The sequence below is a fragment of the Jaculus jaculus genome, chromosome 8 (genome assembly GCF_020740685.1).
Source record: "Jaculus jaculus isolate mJacJac1 chromosome 8, mJacJac1.mat.Y.cur, whole genome shotgun sequence".
Classification (NCBI taxonomy): Eukaryota; Metazoa; Chordata; class Mammalia; order Rodentia; family Dipodidae; genus Jaculus; species Jaculus jaculus.
This window is the reverse complement of record NC_059109.1, coordinates 52,549,544-52,574,086: the sequence shown is the minus strand read 5'-3', so window position 1 is coordinate 52,574,086 and position 24,543 is coordinate 52,549,544. Positions and strand designations below refer to the sequence as shown.

Here is a 24,543-nt window from a genome sequence, read left to right as displayed (position 1 = left end):
AGTGCGGTTCAGAGGAACAGTGTAGCTAAACATTTCAACACTTAACTACAGAAAGTTACTTTGGCTACATACAGCACAGACTCCCTGCAGTAGATATCAATATGAAAGGAAAATCTAATGGAAAACTGAAACAAACATTGGAGAAGACTCAATGTTGATTCATCTCAAAATAAAAGTTTGGCTCCTTATTTATGTGAAGCAAAACTTTGAGCAAGTTCTTCTATGGTGACGGGTGCTAATGGCATATAGGAAACACATGAACTTACATCAGTGAGACTGGAAATAGATCCCAAAAGAAATGCCACCTTACTAAGTCTACTATGTCTTACTAGGTTTTAAAAGATTAAAAGAATAGAGAATCAAATACATTTGAGCAGAAGAGCTGGAAAAATCCAAATATCCTTGGAGCTTGTTTCTATGAGTAGTTCAAAATGGTTTCACAACTGTCAATACTGAGTCAACAAATTCATTACTGAGACACAAGTAAAAGCCATGAAGTATTTGGTAAATGACCAGTCAACAGTTATTATTGGATATTATTTTTTTCAATTCTCCTATTTTACTCTTCAAAGAAAAAAATCATGTTTAGCCTTGTCCAAAGGCAACTCTCTCAAATACTTACCATTCAGCAGCCAGATCACTGAGCTACTTTCATAATAATTGTCACAAGACATCTGTTGGTGCCCCCAATTAACACAAACACATGATACTGAGAGGGATGCACACTTACAGAACCACCAGGCTCGAAAGATTGGTGAACGCAAAGTCAGGGATGCTGGAGATGTTGTTGAGAGCCAGGGTCAGTGCCTGCAGTGTGGGCAGGTTGCTGAGGGGATGCACCGGCACCTCAGTCAGGCTGTTGTCGTCCAGCCAAAGATGCCGTAACTGCACAAGCCCTTCAAAACTATCCTCAGGCACTGAGGTGATGTGGTTGGCATCTAAGCGCCTGACAGAAACAGAAACATCCCTGTTTAGTAATGAACTCTAGTGAAATCAAACAGGCATTTGGTTCCGAGAGCTTTCATACCAAATAGGAATTAATTGCACTAAAGTTTTCATAAGATCTAATCACTTCCCAAGACCAAAATATGAAAGCCAATTCATTCCTTTCCTCCATAACAAAGGGATGCATACAATTGAATATCATTCAATTACTTCATAACTTTATTACAGAAAGATACACAGATAGAAAACTCACAAAGCTCCAGTTCTAAGTTTATATCTCACTTCAAGCCCTGTACATTTATTCATTTTTTTAGTCTTGCTCTCTCTTTGTGTGTCTGTGATTATGTGTGTGTATATGTATGCTTGTGCACGTGTGCACCTGTGGGGGGGACTGTACATGTAGGGCAGAGGTCAATGTCACACGTCTTCCTCAATCACCTTACTGTTAGTTTTTTGAGACAATGTCTCTCACTGAACCTGAAGTTCACCAAATCAACTATACTAGCTAGCAAGCAAGCCCCAGGTATCATCCTGTCTCTACCTCCTCAGCAATGGCACACCAACACAACTGGCTTTTACATGGGTTCTGGAGTGCAGACTTAGGGCTTTATGCTTATACAGCAAGCACTTTATCAATTGAGCTATCTCCCCAGGCCATTGGAAACATATATTTCAGAGTATATCTATTAAAGATGCAAAAAGGCACTATCACAAGAGAAACCAGAGAAACTCAAAAAATCATGGACATACTAGAAGAACATAAACTCCACTAAGTTTGAAAATCTGAAAGAAATGGATGATTTCCTCAATTTATATGACCTACCTAAAGTAAATCAAGATGAGATTAGCCACTTAAATGACCTGTAACAATTATGGAGATCTAAGCAGTTATCAAAAATCTCCCAACTTACAAAAGGCCAGGCCCAGATGGATTCACTGGTGAATTTTACCAGTCCTTCATGGAAGAACTAACACCAGTGCTTCTCAAACCTTTCCATAAAACAGAAAAGGAAGGAATCCCACCAAACTCTTTCTACAAAGCTAGCATCACCCTGATACCAAAACCAGACAAAGACAGAACAACAACAACAAAAAAAATTACAGGCCAATCTCCCTCATGAACATAGATGCAAAAATTCTCAACAAAATATTGGCAAACAGAATACAAGAATATAACAGAAAGATCATTCACCCTGACCAAGTAGGCTTTCTCCTAGAGATGCAGGGATGGTTCAATATAGATAAACTGATAAATATAATACGTTATATAAATGGAATGAAGGACAAAATTGACATGATCATCTAATTAGATGCAGAACAAGTATTTGACAAAATCGAACATCCCTTCATGATAAAAGTCCTACAGAGACTTGGAATAGCAGGAACATATCTCAACATAATAAAGGCTATTTATGACAAACCTACAGCCAACATAATACTAAAGGGACAAAAACTTGAAGCTTTTCCACTAAAATCAGGAACAAGACAAGGTTGTCCACTCTTCCTGCTTTTATTTAATATAGTACTGGAACTCTTAGCCATAGCAATAAGGCAAGAGACACACATAAAAGGGACATAAAGGGGAAAGGAAGAGACCAAATTATTATTTGCAGATGATATTCTATGCATAATATACTCTAAAAACTCTACAGCAAACTGTTAGAGCTGATAAATTCTTATACCAATGTAGCAGGATACAAAACAAACACAGAGAAATCAGTAGCCTTCCTATATGCTAACAACAAACACACAGAGGATGAAATCAGAGAATCACTCCCATTCACAACTGCATAAGAAAATAAAGTAACTTGGAATAAACCTAACCAAGGAAGTAAAGGATCTCTACAATAAAAACTTTAAATCACTCAAAATAGAAATTACAGAAGACACTAGGAAATAGAATGGCATCCCCTGTTCTTGGATTAGAAAAATCAATATTGAGAAAATGGCAACCTTACCAAAAGTAATCTACACATTTAATGTAATGCCTATCAAAATTTCAATGGTACTGCTCACAGAAATAACAAAAAATAAAAAAAAAAATCCAAAAATTTATTTGGAAGCACTAAAAACCCCGACCACAACAATTTTGAGCAACAAAAATAAGGCTGGTGGTATCACCATACCTGATTTTAACCTATGTTACTGAGCCATAGTTATAAAAATAGCATGGTACTGGCACAAAAAATAGACATGTAGATCAATGGACTAGAACAGAGAGCCCAGATATAAGTCCAGGTAGCTACAGCCACCTGATCTTTGACAAAAATGCCCAAAATACACATACTTCAGCAAATGGTGCTGGGAAAACTGGATATATATCTGTAGAAGGGTGAAAACAGATCCTTATCTCTCTCCATGCATACTAATGAAGTCCAAATGGATCAAAGACCTTAATATCAGACCTGAAACTCTAAAACTGCCAGAGGAAAAGGTAGGGGAAACCCTTCAACATATTGGTCTTGGCAAAGACTTTCTGAATATAACCCCAATTAACTCAGAACATAAAATCACAGATCAATCACTAGGACTTCATGAAATTACAAAGCTTTTGCACACCAAAGGACATTGTGATTAGAGCAGAGAGGCAATCTACAGAATGGGAGAAAATCTTTGCCAGCTATACATCTGACAGTGGACTAAAATCCAAAATATACAAAGAACTAAAATAAAAAAATTAAGAAGAAATCAAACAACCCAATTTAAAAATGAGCTATGGAATTTAATAGAGAGTTCTTAAAAGAGAAAATACAGATGGCATATAAACATATAAAAAATGTTCTACATCTCCAGCCATTAGGGAAATTCAAATTAAAACTACGTTGAGATTCTATCTCACTCTGGTCAGAGTGACTACCATCGTAAAAAACAAATGACAATAAATACTGGCGAGAATGTGTGAAAAAGAGGAAAACTTCTACACTGTTTGTGGGAATGCAATCTGGTCTAGCCATTGGGGAAATCAGTGTGGAGGTTCCTGAGTCAGTTAAAAATAGATTTACCATATGACCCAAGTATACCACTCCTATGCATATATCCTAAGGACTTGTCTCACTACCTTAGAGATACTTGCTCAAACATGTTTATTGCTGCTCTATTCATAATAGCTAGGAAAAGGAACCAGCCTAGATGTCCCTCAATTGATGCATAGATAATGAAGATGTGGCACATTTATACAATGTAGTTTTACTCAGCAGTAAAGAAAAATGAAATTATGAAATTTGAAAGAAAATGGGTGGATCTGGAAAGGATTATATTTAGTGAGGTAGCCCAGGCTCAGAAAGCCAAACATCACATGTTCTCTCTCATCTGTGGATCCTACCTACAAATGATTGAACTTCTACGTGAGTAGGAAGAAAACTCAGTAGCAGAGGCCAGTAAGCAAGAAAGGAGATATAATGGGAATAGGAAGGTGGGGGGAGGGGATTTAATAGGATGGTATTATATATATGTAATTTTAAGAACAGATTAATGTGGGTGAAAAGGCCTAAGTGAGGTCAGGGGAAGAGATTGAGTAAAGGAAAGTTGAAGGGAGGGCAAATCAAACTCTAAGAGGAAACAAGTCATATGGAAACCTACATCTTTGGACAATGGAACACCCAGAAGCCATAACTTGTTAGTGGAAAATTTTCAGTGCCAGGGATGGGATACCTTCCAGTGAGTTTTTGCCAGGGAGGTCACTGATATTTATGCCCAAAACATTACAGGCCATTGCCAAGGTTCTTGGTTTCCCACCAGGCATAGATGGTAAGACCCTATTGCTGAAGACATACTTGGGCTGCAAGGTCACTGAGAAATCCTGCTGGAGCTGAGCTGAAAACCTCCTCCATGTAGACAGGCTGACAGAAAGCTGAATAAAGCTACACTGCATGCAGTTCAATGGGGAGAGAGAAATTACCAGTGAAGATACTCAATAGTGTATACTGCAAGCCTTAAATTTGGCCAACCAAGACAAATGAGCCAACTGGTATAATAGTAGCATGTCTATTATGGAGGAAACCAACTGCTCTCAATTGGACAGGAGGCCTGCTCCATGGGAGGGAATATATCCCTGATACTGAAAACCTATAAGAGGAGTAGTCATGAGCCCTAGGAGGTGTAAGATCTGCTACTGCCTGGCTAAATGTCTCTACTATGCTTACCAAACTGCCCAGTAAGCACTTCTCTTAATGTTCATACCCATATATTAATGCTACTCTCACTTTTGGTTAGAGAAGCTTCTCTTTTCATATGGCGGTGACCTTGGGATGACTCAGAAGGCACCATGGCGCTGAGAAGAAGTGACAGAGGAGTGGTCACCACTAAAATATCTCTATCACACCATCCAAAGCTCAAGGTCAACTGAGGAAGAGGTGTCAGAAAGAATGTAAGAGCCAAAGGAAGGATAGGACTCCTTACAACATGTTCCCCCAGACACAAAATGGCCTGGATGCCCATGACCTCACAGTGCCTGACACTACCTACACAAGACCATCATAATAGGAGGAAAAGAAGATGACATCAAAATAAAAGAGAGACTGATTGAAATGGGAAGGGTATTATGGAGAGTGGAGTTACAAAGGAAAAAGTGGGGGAGGGAGAGAATTACCATGAGTAATTGTCCACAATTATGGAAGTTGTCAATAAAAAAAGTAAATTTCAAAAAGACCAAAAAAAAAAAGATGCAAAAAGCAAGAAGAAAAATTAAACTGAGGATAAAAGCTACTTTCCCTCCAATGTTAAAGTATAATGCATACTTTGACATTAAGTTTAATTGTTACTCCAATTATAAATTATAAAGGCAAAATTAGAAAATGTTTACAAAAATTTAAAAAATGTGAACATCAGGGCTGGAGAGATGGCTTAGCAGTTAAATGCTTGCCTGTGAAGCCTAAGGACCCCAGTTCGAGGTTCGATTTTCAGGACCCATGTTAGCCAGATGCACAAGGGGGCACACACATATCTGGAATTCATTTACAGTGGCTGGAGGTCCTGGCACATGTACATGCACTCTCTCTCTCTCTCTCTCTCTCTCTCTCTCTCGCTCACTCTCAATTTCTCTCTGTCACTCTCAAATAAATAAATAAAAATAAACAAAAAACATTTTTAAATCTGAACATCATATACTAGCAAAACAAATTTTCTTCTATTAGCACTAGGTCTATTTTAAAAAAAAAAACAGCTTACCAAAATTAATAGCTACTAATAAGATTATTCATAGAAAACTTAAACTTGTCTTACAACCAATGCCACTGTGGCTTTAAGGTTTCTTCAACTGTCCCCAAATTTTTGGAATTAAGGGACATGCTACTAATAGTATTATTCATGTTTAAAATTAAATCCCCATCTAAGTCTTAAGGTTAAGTCCTAAGTGTGACTGCTGCTACTAAGACCTGAGTGTGACTGCTGGTACAATCAAGTGTGATTGCTAGAATAATTACTTTTCATACAAAGACACCTAGTACTAATATGAGGAACAACTAGGAAATCAGTTTTCCTAATAAACCTCTTGTTGATGTTTAGTACAGATATTCTGTGTCACAGCCTGGACTTCTTGGTGAAAATTAAGGAACAGGGGAAAAAGATCTTGATGAAAACTCAAAACAATTTCAATAAAATGCAATCTGATACCTTTCAAGTTGAAGGAATTCTGTGTTTTAGAGCATTTTCTGTGCCTCCTGGTTTATTACCCTATTCCAACCTCAGTTCTTGCCATGATTGTACTATTTAAATTCAGGCAAGTTCTGGGCTTCCATTCCCAACTAGCTGCTGTTCCCAGCTTCATATGGAGACAGATTAGCAAGGGTTAATGACCACTGGACTTAGTGAGTATCTGAGGGACACTATCTAACATAACTAATCTAACATAATGGAAAGAACACTGACAAAGGGGATCTTATGAATCTAAGCTGCTGCCTTAAGGCTTGCATGTTCCTTTGGCTTCCTTGAACTTACTCTTGAAAAGAGGTTGGACCCCTGTATATATCAAACAGGTGATGTCCTGGCTATAGGTCTATTTAGGGGATTTGCGTTAATGAATACATAGGAATATATTCAAACTCATAAGTGCAATTCATAATCTCTTGGAGTCCATTCTTAGGAAGGGACACTGAGCATAGTTATATAGATTAAACATACATAGTAACTAAATTATACTTGCAGACAATTTGATTATCTACAATTCATTCCCCATTTTAACTGAGCATCTTGTTAGACACAAAAGATAAAATGGTAAACACACAGGAACAAGGTTTGTCCCTATGAGCCAAATATTCTAGGGTTTGGGAGTCACACAGAACAATAAACAAATTACAAATGAATACAGAGTGCTAAAAAGTACTATGAAGTAAACAGGGAGCTGAAGGAAATGTTGATGGACACTGAGTAGTGGCTGGCTACTTAAAATGGGCAACAAAGCAGTAATTAAACGAAACCTGAAGAATTATCAAGCAGAGCAGTAGGTGGACAAGGAAAGTTTTAGACAAAGGTCAAGGACAGAGATCCAGGAGTAGCAAGAAGCTAAAGTGGCTGAAAGATAAGAGGAACATGGTGAAGGGTCCAAGAAGAGACAGCTTCAGATATAGGGTCCAGATTATACTGGGCCCTACATGTCAAGCAGGACTTTGAGAGTGTGCTTTAATTATAAAGTGAAGTTCCTCCTCACTACTCAGTATTAACAGCAGTTTTAAAGTTTTCATTGCTCATTTTATCACTGACAATAATTTGTAATCATAGTTCATAAAATGAGCAGATGTGCCACCAAGTGCACAAACAATACTCTATTGAAATTAAGTCTTCTCTAAAAAAGTGTTTAATTGAGGTATGGCAAAATATTTGCCAGGCGTGGTGGCACACACCTTTAATCCCAGGACTTGGAGAGAGAATTAGAAGATCTCCAGGAATTCAAGGCCACCCTGAGACTACATAGACCAGGTCAGCCTGTACTGCAGTGAGATCCTACCATGAAAAACAAAACAAACAAACAAAGAAAGAGTACATATATATGTTGCCCATACCTTTAAATGTAACTCTAGTACTGTACACACTACATACATTCCTATGGATGCCATACCATACCATGAACACAAAGGGATAGCTTTAACTTAAGAGTTAGATAACCAGGTGAATTTTGAACTAAGAAAGCAATGAAGCATCATTATAAAAATATCAAATCATAATGCAATAATAAAAACACAGATAAAACTTCCTCTAGGGTTGGAGAGATTGCTCAGTGGTTAAGGCACCTGCCTACAAAGCCTAAGGACCCAAGTTTGATTCCCCATTAACCATGTCAAGCCAGATGCAAAAAATGACACATGCATCTGGAATTCATTTATAGTTGCTAAAGGCCCTGGAGGGCTAATTTTGTCTCTCTGCTTGCAAATAGCTAAAAAAAATAATAATAATTATTAAAACAAAAATACTTTCTCATTACAAAATTTATTTTCCAAAATTGAGAAAAGTAAGAGACCAAATAAGGAGCTATAGAAAAATGGAATGTTTAAATAAGAAGTTATGAGAAAAAAAAGATTTCTGGTGACTCAAATGGTTAATCCTTGTAATCAATTCACATGCGGGTGTTAGTGACACATGCTTAAGTGCACTTTAAGGAAAAAGTGTCTTAAAATGTGGATTTAGCCTTTTCTCTCTGACATATGTATCCTAGCATATAATATCTGTAGGTACCTATGGACAGGCAAATGTAGGGAAATCCTATGAAAGAATGAGTATAAACAGGTGTGAGGGAAAGTTAAGGACACATGTGACATGTAAATAGAGGCAGGGAGAATGTGAGGGAAAGGGAAACAAAGGTGGTAAGGGAATTTGGGAGAAGAGGGGTTTGAAAATCAATTAAAACAAATTGTTTTTGAAAATGTCAGAATGAATAATACCCAAGTCTCTATGCCAATTAAAAAATAAAATAAGCTAGGTGTGGTGGCACACGCCTTTAATCTCAGCACTCGGGAGGCAGAGGTAGGAGGATCACTGTGAGTTCAAGGCCACCTTGAGACTCCATAGTAAATTCCAGGTCAGCCTGGGCTAGAGTGAGACCCTACCTCGAAAACAACAACAACAAAAATAAATAAATAAAATTAAAATAGGTGTAGTCTTTAATCCCAGCACTCAGGAAGCAGAGGTAGGGGGATAGCCGTGAGTTCGAGACCACCCTGAGACTACATTGTGAATTCTAGGTCAGCCTGGGCTAGAGCAAGACCCTACCTTAAAAAAAAAAAAAAAAGGAATAAAATAAAATAGGCTGGAGAGATGGCTTAGCAGTTAAGGCATTTGCCTGTGAAGCCTAATGACCCAGGTTCAATTCACCCAGTACCCATATAAGCCAGATGCACATGGTAGCACATCTGTCACGAGCTCATTTGCAGTGGCTGGAGGCTCTGGTGTGCCCATTCTCTCTTACATATCTGTCTCTGTCTGTCTCTCTCAAATAAATAAAAATAACATATTTTTTAAGATTGAATTAAGGAGCTGGAGGGATGGATTAGCACTTAAGGCATTTGCCTGCAAAGCCAAAGGACCTAGGTTTGATTCCCCAGGACCCAAGTTAACCAGCACAGGGGTCGTACATGTCTGGAGTTCATTTGTAGTGATTGGAGGCCCTGAAGCATCCATTCTCTCCCTTCCTCTCCCTCTCCCTCCTTCTCTGTCAAATAAATAAATAAATAAATATTTTTTTTAAAAAATTGAATTAAATTTAAATGAATGTGGGTTTGTAGGACCAGAGGTGTACCTCACTGGTAGAGTGTATGCATTTGAAATCACTAGCACTGCAAATAAAACAAAAGAATGTAGCTGAGTAAACACTATTAAAATTCGGCCTGATGGACCAAGAAAAAGAATATTATAATATATAGTTTTATTAGATGCCAAAGAGTATCATGTCTCACAAATCAGAGATACTATGTGGGTTTCTTCATAGCTTTCTACTATTAAAACGTGTTAAAATTTTTGTTATTGAAAGGTTTATTGTTGAGAGATGGCTTAGCAGTTAAAGTGCTTCCCTATGAAGCCTAAGGACCCAGATTCAATTCCCTAGGACCCACATAAGCCAGATGCACAAGGTAGCACATGCATCTGAAGTTCATTTACAGTGACTAGAAGCCTTGGCACACCCATTATCTCCCTTTCTCTCTCTCTCAAAGATGTAAAATAATATTTTAAAAAGGTTAGCAAGATAGTGACTGTATTTTATCTTGAAAACATGGGTCTGTCTTATACTTAAAACTCACATCTTTTAATTTCTTGTCTTACATAAAATTATAGTAACAAAATAATCCTATATGAAGTTCTAATACTGAAAGCTTACATTACTAATAAACAAATATTGTGTATAATCAAAGGTTCTCTTTTTCTAACTTACTTTTTATCACTATTTTATTTTTGTTGTCCTTATCAAGCATGTGTTTGCATGGACTCTCCTCTGGACATTTTGAAGCCCTAATGAACTTTGCTCCTTCAAGGACTATGTGAAACCACAAGGAAATCTTTAATGTGATTCAGGTCTGAAGATCAGATTTGAAAATTGACTCAAGTGCTGATAAGACTGTTTTACACTATAGTAGAGTTTCAATAATATCTAACTTGACCACAACACCCACTATGCTAACAAACCCAGGAACACTTCCTTCTTAAATAACACATGCCTGACATGAAGGGCCACCTTGAGTTTCTACGGCATATGAAAGGAGAACCGTACTTTAAAAAGAAAAACAGCCCACTTTCTAACCTTCATCACAATTTTGGAGATAATTTCACCTAAGCAACTCACTCAATAAATGATGAACACAGTATCTTTAAAAACAAAACAAATTTTTAAAACCTACTGTTTTGGAGAGAAAAACCCAAGGTTTTTGTACAAAAATGTCACTTTAAATCACATTTCTTATAAATTATACATGTACATGAATATACTTATTTATCCACAAAATAGAAAGAATCTTATGTTTTCCTGAGTAATTTTTCTGTTCTGAAATTGAAAATGAGATTTTAGTCTTTTATACTTTCAAACTAGACACAATGATTAAGTCCTTGGATAATAAAGTTTGGGAAATGACAAGTCAATGTTAAGATAATAAAGTGAAATGAATTTCAAAGAAATAAAGAAAATAGTAAAAACTATTTAATGTGTTTAATAAATTCAGATTTGAGGATAGTCAAATGGCTCTTTCCATGATACTCACCTAAGTGCAAAAGGATACAGACACAGATAAATGACATTTTTAAAGAAACTCATCCTAATGGATTAATTATAAGAGTCTATTCACAACCTACTCAATTAGCTGTGGTTGGCAGGAAGCCTTTATATTCTATAACCTACCATTTTTGAAAAGTGAGCACCTAGTATACACTAAAACTTCTACATGAACTAAGAATTAAATGGCCAACACCCTGCATACTACTTGTTTATGACAGATACAATTTAAAGTTTAACTTTTACAACATATGTTTTATTAGTATTTATTTTAACTCTCACATTCACTTCCCATTAACTACCAGAATCTCTGCTAAGAAATTCAGATTAATTGGGCTTCTGAAACAGGTCTGTCTGGTTTTGCATTCCCACTGTGTCTTTACTAGCTATGTGATGTTGGGCAAGTTATTTAAAATTCTCCCTACAGACATTTGCTCATTAACTGTCATGAACCCCAATGTAAAAAAAAAAAAAAAAAATCACTTGGAATTTATATAAAAACTGAGACCTTGGTATATAAAAAAGAATGCTAAAGCCAGGCATGGTGGCGCACGCCTTTAATCTCAGCACTTGGGAGGTAGAGGTAGGAGGATCACCGTGAGAGGCCACCCTGAGAGTCCATAGTGAATTCCAGGTGAGCCTGGGCTAGAGTGAAACCCTACCTCGGAAAAAAAAAAAAAAAAAAGAATGTTATTTTAAAATGCTTTTGAAATTAGTGGCTGTACTTGGTTTACAAAAAGAAAAAAAACTAACAAGGAGCTACAATCTCGGAAAACCAAACATTTACCAAGAAAGAAAAACCTGGGACGGAGATAGCTTAGAATTGAATTGTCTCCAATATGTATTCATTGTCCACAGGTAAGCCAGTATAGTCATTTTTTCCAGCTATTACCACCTGATAACACTCTTCTTTGTGACTGTCATGCCACCAGCTGCTAGAATGTTAGACACATGTAACTTTGACATCAAAAAATTGTGATCACCAGCCACATTAAACTGATTGGAGCACACCCACCACCCATGGAAGTTCTCCCAGCCTCTAAGACAATAAAGGTAAATCAACTATCTCCTTCTCCCTTGCCGGGGGTATTTTGATAACAGCAACCGACCATCCCCATTTTCATCCCAGATAAAAGGAGCAGTCTTCCCTGCACTTGAGATTCCCAATATTCACTCACTTAGCAGCCAGAGTGGCTTCCTATGATTTAAGAAGGCAAGACCAAAAAGTTACTTACAAAGACTGCAAAGCACTCAGCCCATGAATGGCTTCACTGGGTACAGTTTTCAGCTGATTATTCTGGAGTGTTCTGGAAAAAAAATTTTCATTGGTGATTAATAAGTAATTGTTATCTTTTTTTTTCCCACAAAAGAATTTGGAGCCATTTTTTTTCCAAAAAAATATTTCCAATGGCAAAAGGTGTGGGGGGGGGGACAGCATAGGTTGTAAAGCTTCAAAGGCATAGACCTCCTCTTTAAAAAGCAAGAGGCAGGGCTGGAGAGATGGCTTCGTGGTTAACCGCTTGCCTATGAAGCCTAAGGACCCCTGTTCGAGGCTCGGTTCCCCAGGTCCCACATTAGCCAGATGCACAAGGGGGCGCACGCGTCTGGAGTTCGTTTGCAGAGGCTGGAAGCCCTGGCGTGCCCATTCTCTCTCTCTCTCCCTCTATCTGTCTTTCTCTCTGTGTCGGTCGCTCTCAAATAAATAAATAAAAATTAAAAAAAAAAAGTAACTGACTGACTCTCATTTAAAAAAAAAAAGCAAGAGGCATTTGCTGTAAAGCCAGAAATGAAATTAATTTTGCTATCCCAAGCCATCTCTTAACATACAGAACCTTCTAGGTAATTCACATTTGCAGGGGTAGTTTCTCTCCTGGAATTAAGGTACCCTAGTTAATGTTCATTGGCCTAGGCACTGTTAAATGTTAACTGGGAAGTATAAAAATTAATTGGGATGTCTAATAAGCAAACCCATTGGAATCTCTAATGCTTTTTCAAATTAGAAGAAAGCAGAACCCAGAAACATAAGCATTAGGTACATAAAACAAATTTTGCTAGGAAAACAGACACTGGCTCCTAAAGTAGAAGTGTCTTCAGCATAAGAAGTGTGAGGGTAAAAATTGAGACTTAATCACCTACATCTTAGATCTAGACACTGAAGAACAGAGACAGATCTTTACTAAAAATAAAGGCTTCACTGCACAATAGGGATCTGGTGACCTGGCACAGTGGGCCAATGAAGTAAGTGAGTTCACCTGTTTCTCAGTCTGTCACCCTCCAAGCTTTTGAGCATGGACAGGACTTATGTCTTGATCCCTTAATGTCTATATAAATCATGCCACTTTCTTCAATTCTTTCAGCTCCAAAATGTTCTTAACTTTTGAAATTCTTAAAAACCTTTATCCCTTTACAATCAGCTAACTCAAAAATTCTCTTAAACTAAGAAATAAAACCCAATAAGTGAAGCTTGAGCATGGTTCTGATTAGGTAGATTGGCTTCACATGAAACATAATTCTCAACTTTAAGGCAATGGAGGTCAGAGTACTTATTATTTAGAACTTTAACTTTTGTTATCCAGACCCAACTCTGCTCAAATCAACCTCTAGCCTCCCATACTACCCACTGCCACTCCTTAAATCTTTTAATCCTGCACTAAAGAAACTGTGCTTAACTGAGCTCCAAGCATGTTGACTATGCAGAAAGAAAATACACAGCCAGCTGTGAAACTCTAAAATTGCATTACTTACAGGACTTTGAGTTCTTTCAACCCAGACAAGGCTTTGGGGTGGATAAAAGAAAGGTCATTGCCAGCCAATTGTCTAGAAAAAAGAAGAAGTAGAAGTAGCAGCAAGAGAAAAAAATAGTAATTCAGACTTAAAATTCAAAACCCATGGTAACTTAATCTGAGACTAAAACTCTATGTTAAACATTTCTCAAGATTATTGGACATTAAAAATGGACTTACACCTTTGCTAAAAATGGTCCCAAGATTCTTTCAATGAACTAAGCATTTCTAGCAACATTTTTCTTTAACTTCCAATACAATAATCTAAGTAGGCACATGTTTATTCTGAGGAGGTCAAGCAAGCCAAAACACATTAAGCCAAATTAAGTTTGCTATTCATGGTCACTCTGCAGCTCACAGTGTTTTCCAAGAGCCTCATAAAGACAGAGAGGACTAGTGAGCAGGCAGGAGTGTTTACATAGAGCAGAGGGAACCAGTCTGTCAAGGAAGAATGCTTTCAGGAGGCAAGTCAGCCTGTTGTCTCCACAGTAACCCAGGACACCATATTCCAGGCAAAAAGTGAGTCGCTAGAAACATAACTATCAAATAAAGGCCTAGATGTACACTTTAAAGCCAATGTTTTCCTTAAAAAGTGTTGAAAAGTGGGGCAAAGGAAGGATACATATTCTTAGCACACAATTCATGGACTCTACTTTTCTTACCATTTCTTCAGGCATATGAAGCAGAACCATTAAGAAGAAAAAGTAGAAAACAGGACTGCAGCACATGTAAACTACTTGTCAACAGATAGCTTGAACAGGCATATAGTATGTACTTTTAAGTGACAGTTCTATGCCCCCATAATCAGGCTCAGGGTAGTCTTGCAAGTGGCTAGATTCTATAAGGGATATTTTTTTTTTCCTTACTGTTCCTCCTCCTTCATGTCTTGGGAACACACAGTCAAAGTCCACATTTAAAAATTCTTTACAGGCAGGCGTAGTGGTGCATGCCTTTAATCCCAGAACTCAGAAGACAGAGGTAGAAGGATCACGGTGAGTTCGAGGCTACCCTGAGACTATACACAGTGAATTCCAGCTCAGCCTGGCCGAGTGAGACCCTACCTCAAAAAAAAAAAAAAAAAAAAAACCCACACCTTTACTTGGGCTGAGGGATGGCTTAGCAGTTAAGGTGTTTGCCTGCAAGGCCAAAGGTCCAAAGTCTGATTCCCCAGGACCACATTAGCCAGATGTACAAGGGGGCTCATGCATCTGGAGTTTGTTTGCAGTGGCTGGAGGCCCTGACATAACTATTCATTCTCTCTCTCTTTCTCTCTCTCTCTTTCCCTCTTTCTCTGTGAAATAAATAAGTAAAAATAAAATATTTTTTTAACTTCTTTACTTAATTTTTTAAATTTGTTGTTTGAGGTAGGGTCTCATTCTAGCCCATGCTGACCTGGAATTCACTCTGTAGTCTCAAGGTGGCCTTAAACTCAAGGCGACCTACCTACCTTTGCCTCCCAAGTGCTGAGATTAAAGGTATGCACCACCACGCCCAGCTGCTTAATTTTTTTAATTTATAAATTAAGTTTAATTTATGAATTTAAAAATTCCTAGCAGGGTGTGGTGGCACACACCTTTAATCCCAGCACTCGGGAGGCAGAGGTTGGAGGCTTGCCATGAGTTCAAGGCCCTTGAGACTACAGAGTGAATTCCAGGTCAGCCTGGGCTACAGTGAAACCCTACCTTGAAAAACCAAATAAATAAATAAATAAATATATACCTTAAATTTAAAGCTAGCCTGGGTTACACAATAAGATCATGTCTCAAAAACAATTAACCAAATAGACAAGAAAACTATTTACATTGTTCTTTCTACCTGCCTTGAGCCTTGTTCATCCACTGATTCACTTACAAGTTCTATTCATTCAGTAGTATTAAGTTCCTATGACATACTAAATATCAATATCCCTGTGACCTCCTTCAATCTCTTGCTTTTATGGACACAGAGATGACTATTTTTCTAAACCCAGAGTTAACCAACCACAGATATATGTGTTGAAGATGGGTGGACAGAGGAATGAAATAACTCAGAAACTCAAAAGGTGAGTATGATGAATGAGTTCCTCTGAGGCAAGGGAAACAATGCTGGATTCTCAAGCAATTCCAGAAGTTTACACAAGACTTTGGACTCAACGTTCTTTGTATGTTTGATACCTGAGCTCTTTACTGCCTGCATTTCAATGCTTCTCAGAATCTGGGTTTCACACCACTTTAGTACCATCAACCTTGGTAATGTCAATGAAAATAGAGGCCAGACCTGAAGACTCCCTATACAGACCAAGCCAGCAAGTTGCTTCTTAAGTGATCAAAGCCTTACTTATTTTGCAAACTTTAGCAAACCTTGAACTATGTCTTATAAATAACTCTATTAAAGAAAAATGTAACTTAAGATCAATAAATCAGAAGCAGCTAACAAAAAAAAATAAAGCAACTAACTATATATATAACCTGTAAATGATCAAGCATTTTCTTTGCTTTACTTCTATGCTGGCCAAAAGAAGACCCTCTCTCTTGCATTTCCTTAGTGGAGCTGTTGAACCATTTCTAGTTGGGCACCACTCAACTCATGAATGGGTTAAAAAAAAAGTTGTAAAAACTTACTGTGCCTTAATTTACTTTTATGAAGCCTCATGGTCATAATTATCTCACATGCAAAACTAGGAATTTGATGATAGTTTTGAAGCCTCTTCAGTGTTTCCATTTCAAAATGTTCTCTGCAAACTCTCTTGGTTCTAAACTAGACAGCTTTATCTCTCCATCACTGAAATGCTTCATCTTGCATCCTCATTTCCACCCCTTCAATACTCAACTGCAATGCTACCTCCCTCAAAGACTTCACTGTTTTATAAACATGTCCTATCCTATGCATAAACACTTAGAGTACAAAATTAAACTTGGCCACGTGCTACCATCTACTGATTGTTCCTTAAACATTATCCCACAAGTCAAGTACAGATGCTTTTAAAATATATAGTTATTTTTACTTTTCTTTATTATAGAGAGATAGGTGTGCCAGGGCCTCTAGCCACTGCCAACAAACACATACACACATGCCACCTTGTGTACCTCGCTTATATGGATACTGAGGAATAAAACCTGAGTCCTTAGGCTTCACCTTAGGCAAGCACCTTAATTGCTAGGCCATCTCTCCAGCTCACAGATGCTTTTTTTTTTTTTTTTTTTTGTTCATTTTTATTTCTTTATTTGAGAGTGACAGACAGAGAGAGAAAGAGGCAGATAGAGAGAGAATGGGCAGGCCAGGGCTTCCAGCCACTGCAAATGAACTCCAGACGCGTGCGCCCCCTTGTGCATCTGGCTAACATGGGCCCTGGGGAATCGAGCCTTGAACCAGGGTCCTTAGGCTTCATAGGCAAGTGCTTAACCACTAAGCCATCTCTCCAGCCCGACAGATGCTTTTAAGAACAAGGTGTACATCACAGATTTGTTACCACCTATCAGCTTGCCACATCATTAGCTAGAAATCTCTCAGCCATATAAGTTCACTACTTAGAAGCTTTCTCTGAAGTTCTTCCTTGGGATGGGATATAGCTCAGTGGTAGAGCACTTTCCTAACATTAACAAGATCGTGGGTTTAATCCCCAGCACTGCTAAAAGGAAAACCAAATGGGGTTGGATAGGTGGCTAAGCAATTAAAAGCACTTGCGTGCAAACACTGATGGCCCAGGTTCCATTCCCCAGTACCCATGTAAAGCCAGATACACAAAGTGGTGCATGCATCTGGAGTTTACAGTGGCAAGAGGTTCTGGTGAACCCATGCAAGTGCATGTGCTCTCTCTCTTTCTCTTGCTCTAAATAGAAAATAAATATATCTTTAAAAAGTCCAAGAAGTTCTTCCTTGTGATATCCATTATGCATTGCATGTGGCATAGCATCCCATGGTATGCCAGCGCAAGAGGGCACAAGCACTCTGAGTGGCTTTCTATGTCCAGGCTCACATCAAATTCAAGTAGTGGCACTCACAAGTGTAACACACAGCATTTAAAGGGTCATGTTTTCGAAGCTCAGATTGCACCATAAGAGCCATAAGAGACAGTAGCCATTTTCCCCCAGAGTTTCAAATAGTCCTGTAATTCTGCTCCTCCCAACTGTCTTTAAAACCAGTGTCAAAAGCTAGCATATGCCAAAAAGGAAATACTTTAACACACTGAGACTTTCTAGGATTCTCTCCCTTGATCGCTAATATTAGTTTTCGGTGTCCTTGTGTTTGTGGGCTTTCCTTGAGGAGTTCAGCACGTTGTGCTGGGCTCATGAAAAAAAAAAAAAAAAAGAGCATTTTATAAAGTAACAAAGGAAGTGGCAAAACACAGAACACCTGATTATCTTAACTTGTCAACAACAAAGATTGTTTAACCACATTAGCCAAAATATTTGCTTCCTTTCCTCCCAAATCTCTGCCACTTTATAAACTATGGGAAAACTAAAGTAATCTCACTTCAAAAAAGCAATCCATTTCTCCTCTACTTATTGTTAACAGAAATGACACAATGAGCTCTCTGCATGAAGCTTATCCTGAAATACAAGCCATCTATCTGGAGAAATAAACACTACTAGTATGTGGTGGAAGGGAATAGTGTTGCACAAGCAGACACACTACTTTGGTTACTTTGCTTCTCAGGAGAGGGAACATACAGTGTGGAGTGTTAATGAATGCTTCTGCCCAAGTGCCAGAGCTGCTGTGTTAATGAATGAGAAGTACAGTGGTGCAAAGAAGGTTCTGGAGCTTCAGCAACTCCAGCCTCCAGAGCCTTTTCAGTTTGCTTGTTTGATGAGCAAGGTACAGGTACCATGATAAGAACAGATAGTAAGTAGACATTCGTTTATTTTAATCATGTCAGGACAATAAGCCTGCTTCCTGAGGACCTGGGTGTTAAGTGACTTGGCATAGGAGTCACAGTTAGAACATAGAGGAGCTGGCATTCCAGTTTTGCCTAGCTGGCTACAATGCTTATCAGCTTGTTCCTGGCCTGAGATGCTCCTGGAGTTTCATCAAGAGGTTGGGAAATATTCTCCAGAGAGGAGAGGTGGAGCAAAGTGGACTTGAGCAAGTGGCTAGCCTTATTTGAGTGTCCACAGCTATCACCCAGCAGCCCAAAGCTACCAAGTTGTCCCTATGAACAAGGAGTTCCAAAATGGAATTATGGGGGATTTCCCCACACACTAACAGCACAGCACATGCCTGCCACAGCCAAAGGTGCCCAGGGGGGAGGGTGTGAGAAAGGGACCTGAGTGTCCATGTATAAGGGGCTCTTCATAGAATTCTGCTCAGGGTTTAGATCATCTACTGTGAGTTTTGTTGTTTTTCTGTTTGGTTTAGTAAATTAAAAACAAACAAACAAACAAAAAGACGTAGCTGATCCTGAAGAATTCTAACCCATGACAAAGACCAACTACTTCCCCTTCCACGCCTAGGTTTGCACTTCTGAGCACAGCCCACAGCTGACTTATTTGAGACTACCGAGGACCTCACTACAGGCCTCAGAAAACCTTTGCATTTGCTAAATAATGATATTGATAATCTTCACCTTGTCAATTCTGCAGGCACTTTAAGTACAGCGTTCTCACCCGTGCATTGTAGTGGTCACTGGTCTCTTCTCCAATCTCCTTACCTGACACTGTGTCCTCTATGAGTAGGGACTAGGTCATATTCATTTGTATTAACTTTAATGCTTCAACTAAGCCCTGATTATAAGACTCTAGATTTGAGAATGCAATATTGCTACTTAAAAAAAAAAAAAATGGGACTGGAGAGATGGCTTAATGGTTAAGCACTTGCCTGTGAAGCCTAAGGACCCCGGTTCGAGGCTCGATTCCCCAGGATCCACGTTAGCCAGATACACAAGGGGGCGCACACATCTGGAGTTCGTTTGCAGTGGCTGGAGGCCCCAGCACGCCTATTCTCTCTCTCTCTCTATGCCTCTCTCACTATCCCTCTTTCTTGCTCTCTCTCTCAAATAAATAAATAAAGATTTAAAAAAAAATTTTTTTTAATGGGGCCGGGCGTGGTGGTGCCTGGACCAGAGTGAGACCCTACCTCGTAAAAAAAAAAAAAAAAAAAAAAAAAAAAGACTAGTGGAAGCTGTGTGTGGTGGCGCACAACTTTAATTCTAGCACTCAGGAGGCAGAGGTAGGAGGTTCACTGTGAGTTCAAGGCCAGCCTAAGACTACAAAGTGAATTCCAGGTTAGCCTGGGCTGCAGTGAGACCCTACCGCAAAAAAAAAAAAAAAAAAATGGGGCTGGAGAGATGGCTTAGTGTCTAAGTGCTTGCCTATGAAGCCTAAGAACCCCAGTTTGAGGCTTGATTCCCCAGGATCCACGTTAGCCAGAGACACAAGGAGGCACACACATCTGGAGTTCATTTGCAGTGGCTGGAGGCCCTGGTGCGCCCATTCTCTCTTTCTCTCCCTCCCTCCTTCTTTCTCTCTCTCTCTCTGTCACTCACAAATAAATAAATAAAAAGAAACAAAAAAAATTTTTTTTAATGGACTGGGTGTGGTAGCATATGCCTTTAATCCCAGGACTCAGGAGGCTGAGCTGTAGGAGGACTGCTGTGAGTTTAAGGCCAGCCTGAGAATACATAGTGAATTCCAGGTCAGCCTGGGCTAGAGTGAGACACAACCTCAAAATTTTAAAGAAAAAAAAAGAGCTTCTGAATTATCTTTCCTCCTCTGTTTTCTCCTTTTTCATTTCTACCTCCCTTATTCTACTTCACACTCCTAACAAGAAAGAAGCACTGGGCTGGAGAGATGACTTAATGGTTAAGGCACTTGCCTCCAAAGACGAAGGACCCATATTTGCCTCCCCAGATCCCACATAAGGCAGACATAAGGTGAAGCATGTGTGCATATGGTGGTGCATGCATCTGGAGTTAATTGCAGTGGCTGGAGGCCCTGGTGCATCAATTTTCTCTCTCTCCTCTTATAAAAAAGAAGGAAGGAAGGAAGGAAGGAAGGAAGGAAGGAAGGAAGGAAGGAAGGAAGGAAGGAAGGAAGGAAGGAAGGAAGGAAGGAAGGGAGGGAAGGAAGAAAAAGAAAGAAAGAAATAAAGAGGGGAGAAGGAAGGAAGGAAGGAAGGACAACTTCCAGGGCAATAATTACTTACCCCAACATATGCTGTAAGTAGACTTCTTGAAGGAAGTGTGAGGAGGGGCTTTAAAGGCAGAAAGACCAGTTCTCAGCATTGTACTGTACACATGATCACTCAGAACTAAAGCTCAACTAACTGCACTTCAGACAGTGACAATTTACTTCAGTGCAAATCTGCTTACTCTGCTTGCTACAAGAGTCCCAGAAGCAAAGAAAACAGAAGAAAAAGATGGGGCAAATCAAGAGTACATGAGGGGGAAATGTCAGACCCATAGACTTCTACTTATCCAGTGCATTTGGAACCATTCCAGGGAACAGAATACAAGTAGTATAATATTGTCTTTATGAACTGACTTTTTGTGGACTCATTATTCATAGGAACCATGGATTCATGTTAGGGGCTGCTTAAAAAGGAAGCTTTGTAGAAAGCAAGAGTTTTCAATTGTATCCTGTGCTCTTAATGCATATACTACACAAAATGTTTATTCATTTCAGCAGGGAGAAAAAACAGGAACAGTGTGGGCTAAACATGAACACTGGTCAATGGTGGGTATGAATGATACCTTCATGGAATGTACCCAAGTAGACTGGGATTATTTTCCTTGGGGAGCAACTGAAAGATGGGAGACAAGTTTGAAATACAGAATAAAGCAATGTGTTGTTTCCTTCATAAATAACTAATGTGATTTTTTTCGTAGTTATTACGTAATTTTCTCTATAGTGGCTAGAATTCTCATCAAAAATTAATAGGGTAAAGACTGCTATTTATCCACTAGCTAGACATGTACTGAGTCTGGGGGAGAGCAAATGAGCGCCAATAGCTTCCAGCAGCTGTTGTGATGAGACACTGGGTGGAGAAGGCAAGGGGAAATGACAGCAACTACAGAAGGGAGGCCAAAAACCTTTGCACATGAACAAAACAGCCTTATTCATGGCAGTTTCTCCCACAATGTGAAAAGTCAACAGAGCTTTCCAGCTCTTCATGTTCCTGGACTTATTTTGCAGGTGATTACAAGATGGCCTGCCATTGTGCTATAGTCAAATCCTTGCTGAAAAGTACCTTGAGCACCACCCTTTACTCAATCAACACTTATCTGCCCCTCAGCAATATCTTCTTTCTTCCTTCGCTATTCCTTCCAAAACTCTGAAGCCCTGCTTAGGGGAATATTACAGATCACACCCAAAGACAACCAAATTGCCTCTCCCGTGATGTCATTAAATTCCCTTAAATGGGTGATGCTCCACAGGGTCACAGGCTATACCAAAAGCATGTGACACTGCCTTTAGAGAAGACAGTTCCAGTTCAAGACTTAACTGAGCAAGTATGGCCACAAGAAACTCTTTAATAGGAAGTAAGTGACATCCTGGCAAATGTAATTTCAAATCAACAGGATCTGAAATGTTAGCAATTATTTTGAGAAGAAAAAAAAAACTCGCTAAAACATACTTCAATTATAAATCCTATGTCCTGCTGGGCATCCCAGCACTGGGGAGGCAGAGGTAGGTGGATTGCTGTGAATTCAAGAACACCCTGAGACTACATAGTAAATTCCAGGTCAGCCTGGGCAAGAGCAAGACTGTACTTCAAAATTAAGTAAATAAATAAATCCTATATTAATTTATATGTGAAAGTCTGACTCTGGCTTGGAATTATGCTGGTTTATGTGGAAAATAAAGACCTTAAAAGGTTTGCTGGCTCCCATATGGAGATATTTTATATCAAGGTAGACAACAAAAAAGATGAACATTGCTTTAACCCTCTTCCTTTTCATTATCCTGTCATATAGGTCCTTAAAACAACCCTGTGACATAGGCATTGACATGCTTATCATCATCCCTCTCCCTCTCTCTCTCTCTCTCTCATCAGATAAGGAATGTGAGCTTGTTTTCTACATGCCTATCCTGAGGCCTACAATAATGCAAATTCTAGAAATACAGCAATTCAAATAAAGTAATCTAACTCCCAAGAGAGCCACAGGACAAGATTATTCTCTTAGTTGAGAAAGATGGACCGCAATTAAACAACATCTATTATAGTTCTACCTTCTTCCCACCAGGTTATACCTCATTTGATATAACAGTTCAAGGCATCCCAAGTGCCCTCCCTATGCTTGCTTTACTTTGCTAGTTTTCCTTTTCTTTTCTTCTTCTTTTTTTTTTTTTTATGGTGCTAGAGATCAAACTTAGAGCAAATGCTCTCCCACTGAGCTACATTTCCAGCCCTGTTAGCCTATTTCTTCACATAACAGGGCAGACTTTTGTATCTTCATTCAACTTCTATGAAAGTGTGTGTAAAAGCTGGGTGTGGTGACCTAGGCCTAAAAGCCTAGCACTTGGAAGACTAAGACAAGAGAATCATGAGTTCAAGGCTAATCTAGTTTTAGGAGACCCTGAGCTACAAAGTAGGACCTATCTCAAAAAAAAAAAAAAAAAGTATATGTAAAAACTAGATATGTTTCAAGAATGTACATTCAGTCTAGGGCCTCTTCCATGGAAAAATTTCCCATGTTTTACAGTAGTTTGCCTTTGAAAGAAGGGGGAAATTATTTCATGTGTGTGTATGTAATTTCTATTTTAAAACACAAAAACTAAAGAAGTAGTACATAATGAAAAGCAATTATGTCCCCTACTAAGACTTAGCATGTAGGCCATCCAGAACTCTCCCACATACTAAATAACTTTATTTAATTCACAGAAATTTTATGTTCCATGTGCACCAAACTGGTGTAGTAAGCCATAAAAGACCTTATTTGAGAGGCAACTCAACAAGAACCCTAGCAATGGTTATAACTCGAGCAAAATTATCCTGACAATCTAATTAAAATAAACACATGCAATAGCCACTCATGTGAGAAAATTATATATTATATCTTTTAAGCAATTTACTGCTAACATCAACCAATGCATGTTTATTGAGCTTCTACCACATGTAAATGAAGTGCTGACTTTTCTCAGAATATTTCTCATTTTGCTGCTTTTAAGTACAGTTAATCCATCCATTATAAACCTCAATGGAATTTAGTTTTTATATAGTCTGCCAAAGTTTCCTCAATAAATTCAGAATGAGAAGAGATCCTTTGTCTTAACCTCCCCCATGATTTTAAGTTCAAAAATGTGGTTACTAGTCAGGCATGGTGGCACACGCCTTTAATCCCAGCACTTGGAGGCAGAAGTAGGACGAATACTGTGAGCTCACCAGCCTGAGACTACTGAGTGAGTTCCAGGACAACCTGGGATAGAGAGAGACCCTACCTCAAAAAACAACAAAAACAGGAAAAAAAAAAAAAAAGTGGCTACAGTCTCTAAAGGTCATACAGAAGAATAAGAGGCTGTGCCTGTAGTGAAAAGTCAGTAGCTGGGCGTGGTGGTACACATCTTTAATCCCAGCACTTGGGAGGCAGTTTGGGAGGATTGCCTTGAGTTCAAGGCCACCCTGAGACTACATAGTGAATTCCAAGTCAGCCTAGAATACAGCAAAAATGCTACCTTGAAAAAACAAAAACAAAAAAGTCAGTGCAGTACTCAA

At 38.8% G+C, this 24,543-nt stretch overlaps 1 protein-coding gene across 1 annotated transcript in view; it reads right to left on the bottom strand.

Annotated features, from left to right (window-relative positions):
• Nucleotides 1–24,543, bottom strand: part of Lgr4 (leucine rich repeat containing G protein-coupled receptor 4) — a 112,617-nt gene that overhangs the window by 16,781 nt on the left and 71,293 nt on the right. Inside the window, exons 3-5 of the mRNA XM_045156175.1 lie at nucleotides 13,877–13,948; nucleotides 12,367–12,438; nucleotides 731–946 (exon numbers count right to left, since the gene is read on the bottom strand). Coding sequence (XP_045012110.1) covers nucleotides 731–946; nucleotides 12,367–12,438; nucleotides 13,877–13,948 — 360 coding nt within the window. The remainder of the gene's footprint in view (nucleotides 1–730; nucleotides 947–12,366; nucleotides 12,439–13,876; nucleotides 13,949–24,543) is intronic.